At 43.5% G+C, this 19936-nt stretch overlaps 2 protein-coding genes across 2 annotated transcripts in view; one reads left to right on the top strand and one right to left on the bottom strand.

Moving 5' to 3' along the window:
* Positions 1-19936, top strand: part of iqgap2 (IQ motif containing GTPase activating protein 2) — a 28654-nt gene that overhangs the window by 4498 nt on the left and 4220 nt on the right. Inside the window, exons 3-30 of the mRNA XM_076159881.1 lie at positions 3877-4033; positions 4214-4291; positions 5649-5725; positions 7682-7749; positions 8267-8380; positions 8547-8725; positions 9236-9323; positions 9482-9648; positions 10047-10122; positions 10263-10426; positions 10590-10750; positions 10953-11077; positions 11192-11355; positions 14064-14154; positions 14364-14522; positions 14675-14817; positions 14971-15141; positions 15451-15534; positions 15736-15807; positions 15893-15962; positions 16406-16614; positions 16778-16930; positions 17070-17233; positions 17384-17608; positions 17763-17903; positions 18376-18460; positions 18685-18917; positions 19462-19594. Coding sequence (XP_076015996.1) covers positions 3877-4033; positions 4214-4291; positions 5649-5725; positions 7682-7749; positions 8267-8380; positions 8547-8725; positions 9236-9323; positions 9482-9648; positions 10047-10122; positions 10263-10426; positions 10590-10750; positions 10953-11077; positions 11192-11355; positions 14064-14154; positions 14364-14522; positions 14675-14817; positions 14971-15141; positions 15451-15534; positions 15736-15807; positions 15893-15962; positions 16406-16614; positions 16778-16930; positions 17070-17233; positions 17384-17608; positions 17763-17903; positions 18376-18460; positions 18685-18917; positions 19462-19594 — 3751 coding nt within the window. The remainder of the gene's footprint in view (positions 1-3876; positions 4034-4213; positions 4292-5648; positions 5726-7681; positions 7750-8266; positions 8381-8546; positions 8726-9235; positions 9324-9481; positions 9649-10046; positions 10123-10262; positions 10427-10589; positions 10751-10952; positions 11078-11191; positions 11356-14063; positions 14155-14363; positions 14523-14674; positions 14818-14970; positions 15142-15450; positions 15535-15735; positions 15808-15892; positions 15963-16405; positions 16615-16777; positions 16931-17069; positions 17234-17383; positions 17609-17762; positions 17904-18375; positions 18461-18684; positions 18918-19461; positions 19595-19936) is intronic.
* On the bottom strand, positions 11654-13372 carry f2rl2 (coagulation factor II (thrombin) receptor-like 2). Its single transcript, XM_076159883.1, has 2 exons — positions 13105-13372; positions 11654-12806 (listed from the first exon to the last, which is right to left on the bottom strand). The coding sequence occupies exons 1-2, from the start codon at positions 13157-13159 to the stop codon at positions 11740-11742; spliced, it is 1122 nt and encodes a 373-aa protein (XP_076015998.1). The 5' UTR covers positions 13160-13372; the 3' UTR covers positions 11654-11739.

The following is a 19936-nucleotide window of genomic DNA, read 5'->3' as shown; positions in this document are numbered from 1 at the left end:
ACACACACACACACACACACACACACACACACACACACACACACACACACACACACACACACACACACACACACACACACACAGGTTAGCGTGGACGACTCCATGTCATCCCTTTCCAAAACATCAACCTGGCCTGGAACATGTTTTATAAAGGGCAAGATAACAATGCCAGTTGATGCAACACAATCCAGTTGTTTTGTAGCCAAATATGTCCCCGCCGCAGGTCACACACTACTCGCATCAATCTGCCTGATAGTTGTTATCTTTGCCTTATTAAATCAATCTGAAGGATACAGTAACTTCTAGCTAGGAATGTGTAATAAGTTGTGTAAGAATGTGTAAGAAGCTGTAGAGTAGATCTGAAGCACTGTGCTTGTCATTGAAGAATAAATAGGCTTAAGTGTTACGGGCCAAGTTGTTCCTCAGTCTCATGACGTTTTGTTTTGTTTTGTTTTATGGTGCATTCAAATCAATTTCAAGAGCTGATTTTCTTTTCTGCACACACAAGGCCTTGTGACTAGTGCTTGTGACACACACATGTACACACACACACACACACAATAGTCTCTGGCAGCAGACTTTGTACCCTTGGCATTGAACAAGTAAACAGTTTTGGGAGCAGGGTGTGTGTTTTTACATATATGTATTTTTAACTTTTCTTTGATGCAGATCCAACCCTTGGCCGTCTGTATTGCTTTTCTTTATATTCACTTAACATTATTGCCATTGCTCTGATTGGACAGCTACACATTCATGACCCTGAGCTACATTACACAAGCTTCCACCAGAGGCTCAGCGTAGACAAAGATAGTTGTGGTCTAAGGAGTTTAGTTTGCTAATAATGTGTCTGACAGGTACACATTTCAGTCCCACAGTTCAGTTGTTTTGTTGAGCCCGCTGGGTTGAAGAATTGGACAATGACAGGAAAGGTCTGCTTTTAGGCTTGTAAACAGACCAGCACCGTCTGTCCTGCTCCTGGAGACAAATCCCTGCTACATTGTTTTAACTGCAGGAAGTGGAAGTTTCAGTGCAGCACCCTGCTCCATTCAGGAAGTGGCCTTTTCATGTCTTCGTGCAGGCTTTCCCACCAAGCCAGTCTGTCCTCTCAGTGATAGTGTCTGTCTTACACCCTTCCTGCTGTCAGTTTTATACTGAACTGAAACTGAAAGTAATGTAACCCGTTCGTGTTTCTGAAACCATTATCTGATGTGGATTCTACTTTTAAGAACTTATCTTGGTTAAACTAACCCCCCCCTCATCACAAAACATTCTGTATGAAGGAGTTTATGCCACAAAGTGATAGTTTGGAGTTTTACATGTGCTCATATTTTCTGCATCCTCTGTGTAATCGATCCTCCATGTTTGACCAATCAACCATATCTCGTGCAGCCGATCACTTTAACACGTCTGCTTTTGCATCGGAAATCCCTTGCTCCCTCCATTTCACAATGGCTGAGAGAACGTGATGTTTTTTCTTAAACTCGAGAAAATCAAGCACTTTGAGGGGACACTCTGATAAGTTCTATCAGAAATGGCGACCATTTCTTTCCTATTTCCCCGATCTACAGGCTATTCCAGACCAATGACTGAAAACCTCAACACCAAACAGTTTCTTTATCGCAGACGGGCCAGGACGGGGTTGTGTGAATGTGGGATTGTGTGACTGTTGGGTGCGCCGGGTCTTTGGGTGGGATATCTTCTCTTCTTTGGGTGGGATATCTTCTCTTTTTGTTTCTCTCCTCTCTCCCTCTTCTCCTTTTTCCCCCTTTCCACTACAGCCTGTGATGCAATCTGTAGCTGCCTACACTGCTGTTTGACATCATCCTGAAAAAATTGTTAGTATGAGATCATCAAACCAACGACAATGATGTCATCCAGGACTCCATCTGCGTTCACACTACAGTGTCACGTGTACACAACCGTCGGTGGCCGTGGCTTTCTGCTGTCGCCCTGTCTGTCACCTTATTGTTACAATTGACTTGAACATTGCATTGCCTATTTGGCTTCAGGGTCTCAGTTCTCCATTCTCTCTCTCTGTGGCTCTCCAAAATGTTCCATAACTATGCGCACCTTCATGTCAAATGCTTTCTTCAATGAAAATATACAACCACAAACCCCCCTGCCCCCCACATCTGAGCTCTAATGTACAGCACACACTGTACAGCACTCAGTACAGAGCAGTGACTGTCGTGCCATAGCGGAGGTACATTCAGTTTGTGTAACCAAATGAGTGATGAACCACACAGCAATTCCCAGAGTCAAGATGGTATCATTTATAACGAGGTTGCTTGATTCAGAGGCGCCTAACCTACACACTCCGCTGGGTTTGTGTTGACAGAGCACGGTGTGTTGTGGTTGTCATTAATGTGCTGACACATGTTTGGACAGACTCAACCCTCTGGGCACCCACACAACCTTAATTAACCTAAACAGTGTCTGTGTGTGCATGTGGTAGGGGAAGCTTATTGCTTGCACATTGGAGGAGTGCAGGAGTTAACGGATGAAAAAACGAACTAGACAAATCAGTGAGCGTCCTCGGCGCAGGATGAATTTAGCTGTGGGTGATGAGTAAGAACATATTTGCGTCTTTATTCGAAGGTCACAGCCTTCAGGAGATATGTGTGGCCATTGTAGTAAATATGCTCTCACTTCCAGGCAGCAAGATAAAGTGTAACAGATCCTCTGCCTGTGATGATTCACTCTGCTCACCAATCATTCACTTGCTGGGAAAGATCTATCGGAATAAGTGGAATAACTGGGAATAGTCTGCTGTTCAACTTTTCAAATGGAAATTACATCATTTTGAAATGATGGCAGGAAAGTGTGAGTCGTCGAATATGTTTATCCCTTTTTGCAATAAAAGTGGCCTTGGTCGTGTATAATAGCCTCATGACATGTGTTTACTGTCGTAGCTCACACATGTTTAATAGTTTAGGCTTCAGTCTGGGCCTTTGCTCACTGGTCTGATGCCAGGACCAAGCCTCCTTCCCAGTATAAACTCCACAGGTAAAAGTGGACATAATAACTCACTGCCCTCACGGCTGACCTTCAAATGGTCTCACAGCTCAGACTACTGTGTGTCAGTCCAGCCCCCTTACAAAAGCATTCTGGGTACAGAGTGGGTGCTGCCTGAATCAATGGCCAGCTCTCACTGCCCCTGCAGGATACTTGGCTTGTGCTGTTTAACACAGAAACACACACTTTACAGTGCAGAGACTGGTTTGACTGGAAAACAAACATTGTTCTTCTAACTGTGAAGTATTTAATGTCCTAAGAAAGGAAGTAATTTCAAACCAGTGTTAATTAATAGTTGAGTCTCATATCCCCAAATGGTCATGTCTGTTAATCCTTCAATTTGACCTTCAATGATTGACTATTTAAGTTACAGCTGGACTTGTGTGCTTTGGTGCACCTCTAAGTGTGTACAGATAATATAATACATTTAGCATATATTTAATCTGTTAAATATTCTTTGTTGACTGGGTTTGGTTTTACTTGAACCACACTGGCAGCAGGTGCAGGCAAAACCAATATTGACTTGCTGGGAACATGAAAGAACTCATAATCTTCAACTCTGCTTTTCCCACACATCAGGTAGTACAGTGCAGGAATGGAGGTGCTGTTTGTTTACGTTTGTGTGGAGCATTCATTTTCATAAATTATGTGACCTTATTTAATGAGTTGGTTCATATTCACCACAGCTTTCCAGGCAGCACATTCACTTTACTAGTTTCAGTCATTGATCTGCTTGTTCATAGAAATCATAACCTTTTAAGTAATTTCCCATTGGAGTTGTTATTGTGCCAACAGACACATGTGAGAGATGCTTATGAACATTGTAGTCCTGCTCTAAAGTCAGCATCTGTGTATTTTCAGGTGGATGGAGGCCTGCTTGGAGGAGGGCCTGCCCCCCACCACTGAACTGGAGGAGGGGCTGAGGAATGGAGTCTACCTCGGCAAATTGGCCACCTTTTTTGCCCCCAAAATGGTGTCCGAGAAAAGACTCTATGACAGAGATCTAGCCCGTTATAAGGTGTGTCTTATTCCAAACCTGGTGTGCTTACTCCTCTGTCTCTGTATGTTAGATTGGCTGGTGTGTGTTTGTAGACCATTGATAATGCAGATTTATTGAGGGATAATGTCTTTCTTTAATCTTGCAGAGGTTAGATATTTCTATTTCATAATGTGTCTGCTTTCCTGTTGTCACCTTCAGATAAAAGGTCTACACTTCAGACACACTGACAACACGGTGCAGTGGCTCAGAGCCATGGAGTCGGTGGGTCTGCCCAAGGTGAGAAGCCTCTACACCCATGAGGAATGCAGACATGCACAGCATGTGTGTTGAACAAACACACACTCAACACACAATGTGTAATTAGAACATTTTCAGATAAATGAACATTTTTTGTAATTAAGAGTTGATGTCCTCGGCCCTTTGCCAAGTCAATATCATCCTTTACATATCTGGAGGGGAACCCAGGGAAGATGGAAAATGTCTGACAATAAACTAGTAGAAGTTGAATTCAAGCACAGGATCCAAGCTAGTGCAACACTGCTCATCAACACAACAGAACCTGTTCAACATTACTGAAGCAGCAATGCCAGGAAAGTTGATTTCCATACCAATTTCCATATTTATGCAATTAAATTGGAAAATGAGCCAACTCATTCACCAACTTAGGCTTGACACTGTGAGTGTTGGGTTGACTCTTGGCTGGTATGTAGTCACTCATGTTACAGGGTAAAATTCCTCCTCAACTAACGCAGCATTAAGATAGGATTCCAGTCAGTGTAATGCAAGATGGTGCAGTTTTAGACAGGGAATGCAAGAGGCAAACATCATTCGTCTTGAAATAAAGTGATTTATAAATTGAACAACAACCTAACCTTTTAATGTAAAAGAAAAATGTCCTGGAAAAGCCTTGCAGTCATTCCTGATCAAAATGAGTAATGGTGATCCAGATCCAGAAAACAAGAAACTCTTTTGTTTACTGTTATAAACTCAAGCATTAAATGGCTCTAAGCTGGTAAGCACTGACATGTAACATTGTGATGAGGGTGTGGCAGGTGTAATAGAATGGTATTAACCTGCAATGCAACTTTTATAAGATGACACAAAAGACTCTTCATTGAGGCGTAGACCACAAATGGAAAATTAGGTTAAATTGATACCCAACTATCTCTGCACTGGCCTTTAGGATCGCTTGGAATAATGTAGTAAATGTGTGTGACGGCTTTGATGGATGCGGAAAATGTAACTTACCCCTCTAGCTCAACTATGATTTCGTTCAATGTTGTTCGGCAAAGCCATGTCATTAACAGCTTCAGTCAGGGTGATAATGGAAAAACACAATTCATGACTGCTAGTAATGTTCGTTTTTCTGTTGAGATTATCTGAACTAACATAAAATGAACATTACGAGCCTTTCAAAGTTAGCTGGTGCTAGTGTGGGGATTTTATTCTACTCTGCAGGTGTTGTTATTAATGTGTCCACCCCCTGCAGGTTTTCATGCCGTCTCGCCCACTTAAAATGTGCAGGGGACACCGTGATGGATTGTGCGCTCCTCTCCAGCTGCCGCAGAATAAAGAGTGTCAAGGAGCTGATAAAAGAAGAATGACTAATGCCTTTTGTGGTTTCCATTTTCAGATATTCTATCCTGAAACAACAGATGTGTACGATCGCAAAAACATGCCCAAGGTGATATACTGCATACACGCACTGAGGTAAGAATAAAATGAGAAAAGTGGTGATTTTTCACTTTATCGTCTTCACCCCTAGTCTCTGTTTTGACAACACCATGCCCCAATCATCTCTAAAAGCTTTGTGTTTGTCCAGTGGTGCATTACTTAGTTGCTTTTCCCTGAAGGTGTCTCACCTGATCAAGTCTGATCACTTATAAAAAGCAAATGAAAATGGCTGAGCTAGAGTCAGAGTTAGTATTTACTTAATGTTCTTACTCTTGTCACTGATAGATATCTTCGCGGTCTTATTCAGCATCACTTCCTGTGGGAAGGGACCCAGAAGTGTTTACAGCTTAGAATGGGGCCAGTCATAGATAAGTAGATAAACTTATTAGACCGTGTGCATTGAAATGGTTTCTCTTTGACTGTGGTTTTCTGTCTCCACCTGTAGTTTGACATGATCTGAAATAGTATTGACCGCATGACATGAAACTTGAATATGTTATTACTACTTAGATAGAGAGCATGTTTCCTCTCAAGCACAGACTTTTATGATCTGTGTAAAATAGGTCAAGGCTATTTTGTATATTGGACCATTCATTCAGCTACACGCAGCTGTTGCTGCAATTTTGCACGTTGACACCTTTTCACTAACTGAATTGTGCCCTTTGGGATGTGATGACATAAACCTTTATTCAGCATATTTACACAGGCCAACTTTGGGTTTTCACTGAACACTTCTGTTTGGGGGTTGTGAATTTTTGTAGAAAAGTACAGGATGGATAAGAAAATGCAGCCTTTAAGTCCTTGCGTTTTCAGATGGGAAGCTTTTTAAATAAGCTAAAGGATTTTATACATCTGACCCTTGCCATCAGCTCAACACAGACCCGGGGAACAGTTGTGTGAGGCGTTTGGATTGTTTTCTCTGTTGTAGTGTTTTGGTCAGGTCCTCAGATAGATCGTTTCCTTCCCTTCTTTTTGCACACACGTGCTCTTTCCTTCCTGAGAGTCCCACACATCCCACGAGGACCCGCTGAATAGCCTGCTTCCCGGGCACAAACACATGCGAGCATGGATGCACCCAGCGGACACTATGTCCCATTCAATGTAGTGGAATAGCTGAAGGAGAACACAATGTGACGGGAAGGAAATGCAACTTACAAATGAATTCCAAAACGGGTCTGACCACATTGGGGAAGCATGTGGCTTAATTTGTTGTCTATGAGGAAGAAACATGGAAATAAAAGAACAAAACACCCTCCAGTAAGTCCAGGGGAATCTATGAGCCTGTCAGCTGAGTGCCTGCTACCTCCTCCTTCATAACTTCACTCAGTAGTTGCGTCTGTTTGTATTTTTTTCATTTAGTCAGTTGTTGGCATGTTTCAAACTTAACCTTTGTGCAGAGGGATTTAGATGGTGAACATAGCCCCCTGTGTGCAGACTGTATTTCATGTTTACACACACTCACCATCTTTGACCAAAGGGCAGGGTAACCAGCTGCATGCAGAGTTGCACGGATGCCAGTCCTACCTTAAAATATCTATAATTCATGACCACTTATCAGGTACCTGTGGGAAGATTAAAGTTTTATGAAGTTTCCACCCACCTGCTGGTTGAATTCTTTTTTGCTTAATGGAGGACAGAGCTGCTGGTTCCTTTCAGTGCTTGATGTTGGGTTTATTTACATCACCACTGCCTCCTTGTGGAATAAATGTGTCCTGCTGAATTTAAGAATGTGTATACATTACATTACATACATACAAACATACATTACGAGCATTTGGCAGACGCTTTTATCCAAAGCGACTTACATTACATTACCACCCTACGCAGAGGGGGGAGCAATTGAGGGTTTGGTGCCTTGCTCAGGGGCACCTTGGCAGGGACTCGAACCGGCGACCCTCCAGTTCCCAAGCGGAAGCTCTACCCACTGAGCTACTGCCTCCCCTAAAACCTAATTTGTAATTCCGATCACATGTTCTGTACGTTGTATTTCAGCTTGTACTTATACAAACTGGGCATTGCACCACAGATCCAGGACCTGCTGGGGAAAGTGATCTTCACAGGTAAAAATAAGATGAGTTCTCATAATAACAAAGCAGAGTTTACAGCCATAGCCATGCACTGTAACTCAGAAGAGGAGAAGATGAATAATTAGTCATTTTATTTAAATTGATCACTAATGGCTACCTCAGGGCATTTTCACTCTGATATTAGTCTGTGTGTGTTCAATCATGTGTTATGTGATTGATTGGGGAGCTGCGCTTAGTAATTACTGGTCTTGTTTGGAATCAGCTGAAAAAAATAATAGAATGTCATCATCACACATTGTCAAGCGTGTTATTATATCATCACGTATAGTCTGAAACCTTCTAGATTAGATGCTCAGATCACGAGACCAGCCCCTGCAGCTAATCAAAGAAAATTTAACTTAACTGTCAAGCTGTTTGACATGGCAGTACTTCAGGAAAAGCATCCAGTTTTACACCAGATCTTCAGTTTAGTATGTTAAAGTGGTATTTTTGTGTTTTCCTGTCATACTAAACTAACACCACTATTCTCTCCCTGATTGCCGTGTTCCAGAGGAGGAGATCAGTAACATGAGGAGTGAACTGGACAAGTATGGCATCCACATGCCAGCTTTCAGTAAGATTGGAGGAATCCTTGCCAATGAGCTCTCAGTAGATGAGGCTGCCTGTAAGTTACTTAACTGGATCTCTGCCGTAAGAACAAGCACTTTTAAAATGTGTTTTTTTTTATTATTATAAAACCAGCATGTCATTCCTCTATCATTTTTGCTGGCTGGGTCACTACCTAAATATCTTGTTGACATGCTCACTACAACATACTCTGTTGTCCTCAGTGCACGCAGCTGTGATTGCCATCAATGAGGCAGTCGACAAGGGGGAAGCATCTGTGACCATGAGCGCCTTGAATAATCTGAATGCAATGTTGAAAAACATCCAGCAGGGTCTTGCTGAATATTACCAGGAGACCCTGAGCCAGACGAAGGCTCATAAGCAAGCACAGTCCTCTGGGAGGGTGAGAAACCTCACAAACACTGAAGTTGATTGCCTTCATGGGAGCCTAGATTAGCCTCTCTGTGATCTCTCCTCAACTCATCGACACTGGTTTATGTGTCAAATTTAGGATTACAGCTGACAATCAGCAAAATGAAAATGATGTAGCAAAATTACTTCAACCTTCCAGTTTAATTTGATGAATGCACAACAGATGAACAGATGTTTGTGACTGCATTGTTGAATACTGGCAGCTAACTGATGAGAACTGGCACTCTGAGTCTGAAAGCTGTGGCCTACACTGACTCACCCCACAGCCCTTGCCAACACATTCCAGTGGGTGCAGTGTCAGCTTTACTTCACCAAACATCCAGTCTTCTGCACCATCCAGCATCTCGCCTCCATTCTCCTCACAAACACTGTAGAAAAAACATGAACTGTCTATTTTTACTCCCTTGCTAAGTGTAGTCAAAACTATGCAACGTCATTGATATGGAGAACACGCTTATGACGAGGTTTTGTTCCTTCTTAGAGCTCCTCTATTGCTACAGAGGAAAGAGATGTTTATGAGGAGCTGCTGACTCAGCAGGAGATCCAGGGCTGCGTTGACATTGCTAACAGTAAGGACTGCCCCTCGCATATCACCGCTCACTGTTTGAACCTCATCTAACAGGGTCTGATTACAGGCATCATGTCACTATTTCTGTGTATGACAGAATTACCCCCAACATTGTACATCATTTGTTTGTTGGTTGTCGTTGGTTTTTCTGAACTCTAGAACAGGCAGCAGTGAGGCAAGTGTACCAAGCCATTCTGGTCCAGGACGAGGCCGCTCTGCTGGCTGGACTTAAACACGAATCTCTGGGCCTGTTGGGTGTTCAGGACGCAAACTGCCACTTGTATATGGAACACTTTGTTGATTTCTGCCAGCATCATCAAACCAAGGTAAATGACAGTTTCTGTATGAATCAGGTTGAAAGCCAGCAGTATCTGTGGGTTCTTGAGAACTGCAGCTGTGGGTGTCTGGTTGAGGAGCTATACACTTCCGTACACAGTATATTACATATTTATTTACTGAAATAAAATGGAAGGATTGATAGACTTCAGAATGCCATGTATAGAATGAAGTCCCGAAGTCTAAGGAGGACAAAATGGACATTGAAAGACAGATTTTGCAAACACTTGTTTCATACAACAAATAAAAAAAGATAATCACAGATTGGGAGGGCAAGTGTGATGGTCTTTGTCTTCCATAGCACATGGGGTGTTGCTGCTTTAGGATATGTTGGTGAATAATTTGACTAATATTGTCTCTCTGGTGTACCCCTGTCTTTGTGCCGCAGGATGGAGGGAAATCCGAGCTGGAGATTCAGAGAGTTGTGAGCTCCTGTAACGAATTTGCTGAGGCAGAGAAAAGAAGTGCGAAGCCTTTCTTTCTTTCTTCCTTCCTTATTTTTAATCATGGATGTTGTTTGATATTGTTTACCAGTTTGCACCCAGTGCAAATTATTGGCTATTGTTTCAGATGAGTAATTTGCTTCTTTTTTTTTTAAAACCAGAACTTGATGCAGTCACAGCGATCAATTCAGCTATTCGTCTTGGCAATGCAGCAGAAACAGTTGAAGAGCTGATGAACCCTGAGGCCCAATTACCGCTTATATACCAAACCGCCGCCAATCTCTACCAGAATGAGTTATTCAGTTTACAGCTACAAGCCGGGCGGGTAAGACATCAGTCGTACATAAAACACTGCAGCAGTGTGTTTGCAATGTATAAAAGCTAATAAGTAAATCTTCATTATGAAGTGCTTACAACATACACTGTAGTTAAACTTCATGCAAATGAAATCACTTCATGCTTATGATTGGCTCTGTTGTGTTAATCAGTCTGGCCTGAGCCATGAGGAGCTAAGTGTGGCTGTGGGCATGCTGTCTGCTGTAGCCATGCTTAACGAAGTACTGGACACCAAAGACCCCCAGGCTGTGACTGAGCAGCTAACGGACTCTACTCTGGGCTTCACCAACATGGACCAAGACAACCTAAACAGGTACGGTGGCTGCAGGACAGCTAGGTGAGGACAGATGGTGAACTAAATATTCAATGCGCTGACAGTACATTGCAGTGTTAGGCACAGGCTTTGATGGGGAGAAATTGCAGCCGTATGCACCCTTTGCTGCTTAAAATAGCCTGGGCTGTTTAGTAGCGTTTCATTTATTTACGTGAAGTCTCTGCATGTCCGTCACCCTCAGGTACGCCGACACTCTAATCAAACTGCGATCTGAAGCTCTCTCCAATGACCAAGAGTTTCTGACCTGGAATGAGGTTCAGAAATGCATCGACACGGTCAACATTCAGGTCCACGAAGAACATGAACGTAAGAAAGTTATAGAGCTAACCTTAAAATGCAAGGCGTTACTTATACTCCCAGTGAGAGAAAAGAAACGGCTTGTCTCATCAGATTACAAATTATTCCTCTCTCTACCTACAGGCATCATAGCCATTGCTGAAATCAACGAGGCGCTGAACTCGGGGGATCATCAGCAAACACTTACAGCCCTGCTTCTCCCTACCGCCAAGCTGGCAGAAGTGAACCCAGCCACAGCCAAACACTACCACGATGTCCTACAGCACACCAAGCTGCTCCTCTGCCAGGTACTGGGAGACTGAGAATACAACTTCATGTTTAAATGATTAGGATGAGGCACAGCAGTCTGACTGTTTGACATACCACACACATTGAAATTGTTGTATAGCCTTTATGTATTAACCATACAATGAAAAACGGTGTCAGAGTTAATGTTCCTGTCTATACTGTTCATTGTCAGTGTTTTTTGTCTGCTGTGAGAGGCTTAACATTGAATAGATATGAAAACTGATTTTGCATCACAGATACTGTTACTCTAATAGAAACTGCCACGTCGAAGTGAGAGCTGCCCATTATTGCAGACAGTTGACGCGATGCTGTCTCTGTGCCTCCCCTTTGTTTACCCAACAGTGGGTTGTGAGGAGGTTTTTATTTCAAACACACGTTCAGTTTCACATCATGATATCCGGCCTCTGAGGTGTCCCGCGGTGAGAAATGAATTGCAGTTCTGAGGACGCCACCTTGGAAATGAGCATACACAGGAAGGGATCCAGACAACTGTGGAAGCAGCAGAGACACACTGCTGCTCTGTAGTAGCCGTACAGTCTGTCGTCCCCACTGGTGATCAGGCGGATGTGATGGACAATGTGCAGTATGCCACTGGGAGAGAAACATACCATGAAGATGAAGAAGACCAGAGTGCTGGCCCTGACGAAGGGTCTCCAGTCACAACCAGATCGACCTAGGTGCCTCACCACTGCCAAATGGGTGCAAATGCAAATGAGGAAGGGCACTATGAAACCCAGACAAACCAGCATCAGCCGTAATGGCAGGAGTATAGCGTGTGATTTTTCCTCTAGTGGGAGCACGTCATGGCAGGTGGTGATGCCCAGCTGGCTAACCTGGTAGCTCTGTCTGACCAGGAGCTCAGGAATGACAGCTGCCCCAAACAGCAGCCACACGCTCAGGCATGTCCACAGGGCCAGTGTAGTCTTGTGCAGCCTCCTGTACAAGAAGGGCTTGACCACAGCCAGGTAGCGCTTGAGACTGATGCAAGCAATGGTGTGAGCCGAGCAGTAAACATTGCCATAGAACAAAGCTGTGAGGATCCGACAGGCAATTTCCCCAAATATCCAGTTGTTCCCATTGATATGGTAGTGCACACGCAGGGCCAGGGAGAGCAGCAGCAGCAGGTCTGACAAGGCCAAGCTCAGGTAAAGTGCTAATGCTGACAAGGACTTGGCTCTGAGTCTGACTCTGAGGAAAGCCAGGATGTAGGCGTTGGAGGGAACACCCACTAGCATGGCCAGGATGTAAGATGACGGAATGATCCAGGTGCTGAGGGTGCTTGTGGTGTAGGCCGTCGCAGGGTCCTGTGGGCTCACATACAGCCAGGTTTTGTTGTTGGAATGGAGCCAGGTAGCCGTCAGGTTTGTGCGGTTAGATTTATATAATTTCCCTTTGAAGGATTTTGGTATCACACCAGGTGGAGGAGTTGTTTTGATTGTGGTACTATTACCTGTTTAAGGATAGACAGGAAATTAGAACAGCAATATGCATATTGTAAATTAACAATGATTAAAATCCACTGTGTATCAGTCAATTTAGCTTTCTCTCTACTGTGTATCTTAAAAGTTAAACTGCCATTATGACAAAGCTTTTTAAAATTACCTTAGAAATCATTCAGAAGCCTAGTTAAAGATGTTATTTTATTTTTTTAAGCCCATTTATAGATAAAAGGACATTTTCAATTTCGGCCCCTGGCTGAAATGAATAAATAAATCCTGAATACTTCACTAAGTACTTCATTAACCTACCAGCGGACTGTAGTGTCATCAGGCAGACAAGTAGTCCAGACAGAAGATTGGCCATGTCCCTCTCCAGTCACGATCTCAATGTTGACACAGATGTATTTGCTTCACACCCCTCTGTGTTGCTGCTTCTCAGTCGGTCATTTAAGGAGTGCTCCACTGGTGAAGAGTTTGCCGATTTGCATCTCTTCTCCATGCTCTCAGCAAGGTTCTCAAGCTGCTCTTCCTGTAAACCTGCTATGCTTGTATCTGTGTGTGTGTGTGTTTGTATATAGAGTGCAGTGAGCTCTTTTCCTGTCCAGGCTCAAAAGGTGAATTCCTCCTCCTCCCTGTATCAGCAACTGCCCACTGACTCACTGTGGTGGGAGGGCGTAGCTTTAATGGTCAATCCCCCACTGCCATTGCTGCTGAATTACACAGCAGTTGTATGGGAAATGAGATTGGAAACAAACAAGTTAATTTTAGTCCTCTCCATGGGGTTTTTATGGTGACTTCCTTCCTCTTGGCCTCGTGGTCAGGGATACACCCTGAGCCCCCATCAGAGTTCTCTAAAGTTAGCCTGAGAATGAAAAGACACTGAAAAAACATTACTTAGCGCTTCTTGTAACATTGATTTGTTTTGTTTTTTTGAAGAAAACATGGCCAATCATGTCAGCATGAGGATTGCTACACAATAATTGCGTGGCTGCCGGTGTCGCTATGAAGATCTTTTTTTGCCAAGCACAATGCAGCCTCTGCAAAAAAAACAGAAACCCTCCACAACCCTAACTTGATGAATCCACATAGTTTAACCACAAACAACATCTAACCTTCAGCATGGAGTATTTAAACTACAACTTTACTCAAAAAGTGATACCAAGTTGGTGTTGTGACGAGGCCTCAGTACTGCTCTGTATGGCTGCTGTATTTTTGTTTTCCCCTTCTGAAAGTATATAAGATGACCTTGAGTTTGTGTCTGATTGCAGAGTTCTGGCGATGAGTCTGCTTTGCTGTGGCTGGACCAGATCCAACAGGCCATAAAAACAGCCAACCAGGATGAAGAGGAGGCTCTCACATGTATGTTACTCATCCATTTTCCACAATTTGATAGATTCTGTCTAGGGCCCACAAATGTACCTCGTACCAACCAGACAAAGTTGCCATTTTAAGCACTTTTTGTTGTTTGTTGTTTGATTGTTCAATAGTTATCACTTGAACTGCATTTTATATCTCTGCCTTTTGTTATCAAACTGCTTATTTGGTTCAACTCCTCTATACTTTGCCAGTGGCTGGAGCAGTAGCAGAGATTAACAGTATGGTGGCCAAAGGAGACTGCCAGAATACGCTGCAGAGCTTGCATGCGCCAAATGCAGGGCTGAAGGCGGTGCTCTCTGAATGTGCCGAGACGTACCAGGCTGAACTGGCCCAGAGACAGACAGGAACAGGTACCTTCACTTTTACACGTCACCATGGGAGTAAGCTGTACTTGTTTGAGAGCAATGCCTGCACAATAAGAGGCCGTCTGCTTTTCTCATTCAGCCTTCGTTTCAGCATAACATTCACTGCGTCTCAAGGGTAAAATTCTGCTTTTTGTCAGGCAACGGGGAGAGTGTGTGGGTAAAACATCGTGCGGTGGACAAATATGACTACTTCTATAACCTTGAAAGTGGAAAGGGTACCTGGGAGGAGCCAGAGGGATTTGAGCACAGTGGTGGCCAGCTCACTAAAGAGGAAATCCAGGTATCACTGCTCTGTGTCACAGGTTCCTAGTTTCCTTAGTTTAATTCCAATCAAGGTATACCTGTGGATTCAATTGATGAAAATCTAATTGTAACATATTGGTATAAAAGTGTTTAAGGTTACAAATTTGCAAACGTGGCTTTTTCCTTTTAGAGTGTTGTCAGCTGTGTGACCGCAGAGCACAACAGGGAACAGCTTTGGTTGGCCAACGAACCTCTGGTGACGAAGCTGCAGGCTAGAATAAGAGGGTACCTGGTCAGGAAAGCACACGCCCAGAGAATGGAATACCTTCGCCAGCAGGAACCACATGTTGTTAAATTGCAGGTATGACGCCACTATGAGCTGTGAATGTAGACGAACGCTGAAGGGAGGTATTCAAGCAGTAATGTCTGGAACCAAACAGACACACAAAAGGCTGCCCAGGCTCCCTCTCAAGTCTGTAACATGAAGGGCTGTGATAGCTCAGCGTCACATGACCCTGACCTGTATAAGGGAGTACAGAGTTTGGACAAAAGGCAAAGTATCTAAAACCGCGTTCTCATTTAGATGGGAAACTCATCTAATTTGTGAAATATTATCCCATCTCCTTCACACACTGTGGTTGTTCGATCATCTTATTCTTTTTTGTTGCAGGCTTGCTGGAAAGGATATAAACAGAAGAAGAAGTTCAAAGACAGAATGAATGAGCTTCAAACTAATGCTGCTTCTGTTGTCAAGGTGAGGAATTGGAAACTTGGACAGATGAAATCAAAATACTAAAACTATGTGACCCATTTTTTGGATACGTCACAGTACTTACAGTAGACTATACCGTGTGGAAATAACCTTTTTGAGCCACAAATTAATGTTGATAATGGGAGTTGATGTATGTATTATAATGACGGTCAACTCAGAAATATAAAGCCTGTGTCTTTTTAGCTTCAGTCTATGGTGAAAATGTGGCGAGCCAGACGTAAATACACACAGAGGTTGCAATACTTCAAAGACCACGTGAGTAACGCCTTCATCAGAGCGATGCAGTCAACTCCTTTGCTTTGTTTTTACCATGTAAGACTCACCATTCTGTGTGCTTTAGGAGGAAGAGATTGTGAAGATCCAGGCATTTCTTAAGGCCAACAAAGCCCGAGACGACTACAGAACACTAAGTGAGTCAGCATGTACAATTTATTTTTATATTCATAACATTCTGCATTAGTCTTACTGTACACATCATTTAGCTCAGCTGTACAGGGGCGGCAGTGGCTCAGTCCATAGGGGATTCAGCTTGGGAACCGGAGGGTCGCCGGTTCGAGTCCCGCATGGACCAAGAAAGTGGACTGACAGCTGGAGAGTTGCCAGTTTTGCCTCCAGGGCACTGCCGAGGTGCCCTTGAGCAAGGCACCAAACCCCTAACACTGCTCCACGGGCGCCGTATAATGGCTGCCCTGCACCCCCTCTGTGATGCATGTGTTTGTGTGTGTGTGATATGAGGGGGTGCAAGATAAATTTCAATTGCATGCGATTTGCTGTGAATTGCATGCAAAATGACGATTAATAAAAAAAGTATCTTAAGTATCTACATATGAGGCCTCTCACATGCAACTTTCAGCTGGAGCCAAGGACCCTCCTCTGTCTGTGGTGCGCAAGTTTGTCCACTTGCTGGAGCAGAGTCCACTAGATCTGCAGGAGGAACAGGAAGTGACGCGGCTTCGGGAAGAATTGGTCACCAAGATTCGTTCCAATCAGCAGATGGAGAAAGACCTCAACCTGATGGACATAAAGATTGGACTGCTAGTGAAGAACAGGATCACTCTGCAGGTTGGAAACCTTTGCGTTTGTTTAAGGAAAGGAAATACATAGCAACATTTTGTGTAGGTCCTGTTTTTTTTGTAATTTTAGTCTAAACCCCCTGTACTGTATTCTTTTTCCAGCCCAGTATGGTTTCCTAATTGACTTGTATAATGTTTGTTTCTTTGAAAAGGACGTTGTCTCCCATAGTAAGAAAATGAAGAATAAGAAAAGCAAGACGAGTAAAGAGGCGCTGCCTGTAGCAGGCGGACTGGGTATCAAGGGCCTGAGTAAAGGCAAAAGAAGGAAACTGGAGGCCTACCAGCACCTCTTCTACCTACTACAGGTGATGAAAAAATGTGTGCCTCTAGCTTCTCCCCTCACCCACCACCCTGACAATTTTGTAGACCACATGTGTTTCCATGTGTGTTGTAGCTGATGACGATTGCCTCAAGTTAACCCCTCTCTCCCCCTTTTGATTTCAGACCAATCCTTCTTACTTGGCCAAGCTGATCTTCCAAATGCCCCAAAACAAGTCCACAAAGTTTATGGACACTGTGATCTTCACCTTATACAACTATGCGTCTAACCAGAGAGAGGAGTATCTGCTGCTCAAACTCTTCAAGACTGCACTGGAGGAGGAAATCAAGTGAGGAATAAAGCTCTTGAGAAGTGTTATATGTAATCTGAAGTACAGCATACCTCCAGGCTTGCACTTAATTATTATGAGAATGGTGAGAATGTATTACACCCTGAAGAATATTCTGTGTTTTCATCACATCTCCTTTGCTTACCACAGGTCAAAGGTAGACCAGATCCAGGACATAGTGACAGGGAATCCAACAGTTATCAAGATGGTGGTGAGCTTTAACAGAGGCGCACGCGGCCACAACACTCTCAGGCAGCTGTTGGCCCCCGTGGTCAGAGACATAATTGAGAACAAGAATCTAGGCATCAACACCAACCCTGTGGACGTGTACAAAGCCTGGGTCAACCAGCTGGAGACGGCTACTGGAGAGGCCAGGTAGGGAGGGCCAAGTCCGGGGTGTGTGTTGTATAAGGGAATGTATATGTGTAGATAGGTTAAAAACAAAATAATGAGGCTCCCGTAAGCCTAAATATCTGCTGTTTGAATCCATGCTGATCCATGCAGCGCTCTTGGTTTTGTCTTCCCGCAGCAATCTTCCATATGAAGTGACTCCGGAACAGGCGGTGTCGCACGAGGAAGTGCGCAAAAGGCTGGAGGCGTCCAGTCTGGCTCTGCGTACTGCCACAGACACAGTTCTGAGCTCAATCGTGTCCTCACTGGATAATATCCCGTAAGTTCTGGAGCCTTCAATGTTGAGGTCCAAACGGATAGTGAAAGAATACATAGGGATGTTTCTGAGGACAATGACAAAATGACAAAATCTAAGTTACAAAGCAAGGTGCTTTCAAAACGTTGCTGGATTATTACTTCCAAGTACAATTTCTTCCAAGACACATTTTGCTGGACTGATTTTAAAATATATAACATTTATAGCTCAGAGCAAATAAACATAAACATTATTTCAAAACATATATTCTCATGCCACTAGATGGTGCCATTCTCATATCATCCTCATAACTAAAACCTGAAGAAGTACATTCAGTGATAATGAGGGCCATCTGTCCCTGCACTAAGAACTGTGTCATGTCTCTAATAATCCTGAATATGCTATTTTCTCATGAGTCTGCTGTAGTCATTGTTTTCATTACACGTGCATGCTTGCTGTTTGATGTCCCACACATTGTGTTTGTTTTTGCATGTAGTTATGGTATGAGATACATAGCAAAAGTTCTGAAGAACACCCTCCATGAAAAGTTTCCAGATGCCTCAGAAGATGAGCTAATGAAGGTAGACGTCCTCAAACATCACCTTTTGTTTTTCATTTGCATACATCTAATATTTGTCTCATCATGCTTGGTGGTCAAGTGTTGCTTTGCTCCATTACTTTCCTCCTTAATTCGATACATAGATACATAGTCATTCATACAATAACTAGCAGGTACTTTACAAAGGTGACTGCTCTGACTTTGAATTCTTAGGTTTTATTCTTAAGCATTGTGTTTTTATGGCAGATTGTAGGAAACCTGCTGTACTATCGCTACATGAACCCAGCCATTGTGGCGCCGGATGGGTTTGACATCATCGACATGACAGCTGGAGGTCAGCTTCACGTAGACCAGCGTCGTAACCTGGGCTCCGTGGCAAAGATGCTCCAGCATGCCGCCGCCAATAAGCTCTTTGAGGGCGAGAACGCACATATGACACCGATGAACAACTACATATCAGAGACGTATGAGAAATTCAGGTGAGAAAAGGAAAAGTACAAAAAAATCTGCTCTTGACTTGTCTGTCAGAGATCACAAGAGGACGCAAACTATCGCACTTTGTCCGTTTACATGAGCCGATGCCTCTTTGCTGACTCAAAAATAGAGGATAACAAAAGAAGTGTGTCCAAAAAAGTGAACACCGTTTCCCTTGTAAGGTCAGGAACGGCTCAAACTGACATGGAGGGAGATGGGTCCCTGGGAAAGGAAGTACAGTGTCAGCACGAGATAGATGTTTCTTTAGAATCCACTAAACACCAGTTAGCCAAGTACAAATTCACAAATAAAGTGTGTGTGTATATGTGTAATGGCTGGGGACATTGACTCAGCATTACTGGAAATTCATAAACGCCTTTGCCTGTTATCAGAAAACAGGGCAGTTAGAGGCAGTTTGGCCCAGTTGATAAGGTGATCATTGATTATTGTTTTTTGATTGAATCTAACATTGTAACACTTCTGATCCTCTGCTCTTGCTGATGCAGGTCTTCACCTCTTTAACTCTTATCTTATATTCTTCTCTTTCAGGCTCTTTTTCCAGTCGGCCTGTGACGTCACAGAACTGGAGGAGAAGTTTAACATCGACGAATATTCCGACATGGTGACGCTGAGCAAACCCATCATCTACATCTCAATAGAGGAGATCATCAACACACACTCGGTAAAACTCAGGCAGCAGCGTAGCATCAACGTGGCCTCTGCTACCGACACATCATCAGTAATGTAGCATCAGATCAGAGAAACATTCAGTCTCATGAAACGTAATGGACATTTTGCCTCTATGCGGCACAACAGCATCATCATCTTAACCGACGTTTGTCTTTAATCACCCTCATCATTTGGTTTCCTTCCTCTCCGTTCCCAGACCGCTTCCTGGGAAAGCGGGTGGTGGCGTGGACATCAGTGCGTTAAAGCCATCTGTGCTCTTTGTCATCAGTTTCACTCTGCACTCTCGCATGCAAACAGTAGAGATGACGTACAGGCAGATGTTTTCTCGCCCTCC

This window comes from Genypterus blacodes, unplaced genomic scaffold, assembly GCF_046128005.1.
Source record: "Genypterus blacodes isolate CSIRO-AG114 ecotype Tasmania unplaced genomic scaffold, CSIRO-AGI_Gbla_v1 ptg000099l_1, whole genome shotgun sequence".
Taxonomy (NCBI): domain Eukaryota; kingdom Metazoa; phylum Chordata; class Actinopteri; order Ophidiiformes; family Ophidiidae; genus Genypterus; species Genypterus blacodes.
Note: the sequence above shows the minus strand (reverse complement) of the source record. Positions and strands in the feature narration are given on the sequence as shown.

Bases quoted from the DNA above. Each gene is read 5' to 3' on its own strand.
- f2rl2 (XM_076159883.1), bottom strand. From the start codon at position 13,159: ATGGCCAATCTTCTGTCTGGACTACTTGTCTGCCTGATGACACTACAG. The intron at 12,807-13,104 runs GTAGGTTAATGA...ATCCTTAAACAG, and splicing joins GATGACACTACAGTCCGCTG to GTAATAGTACCACAATCAAA.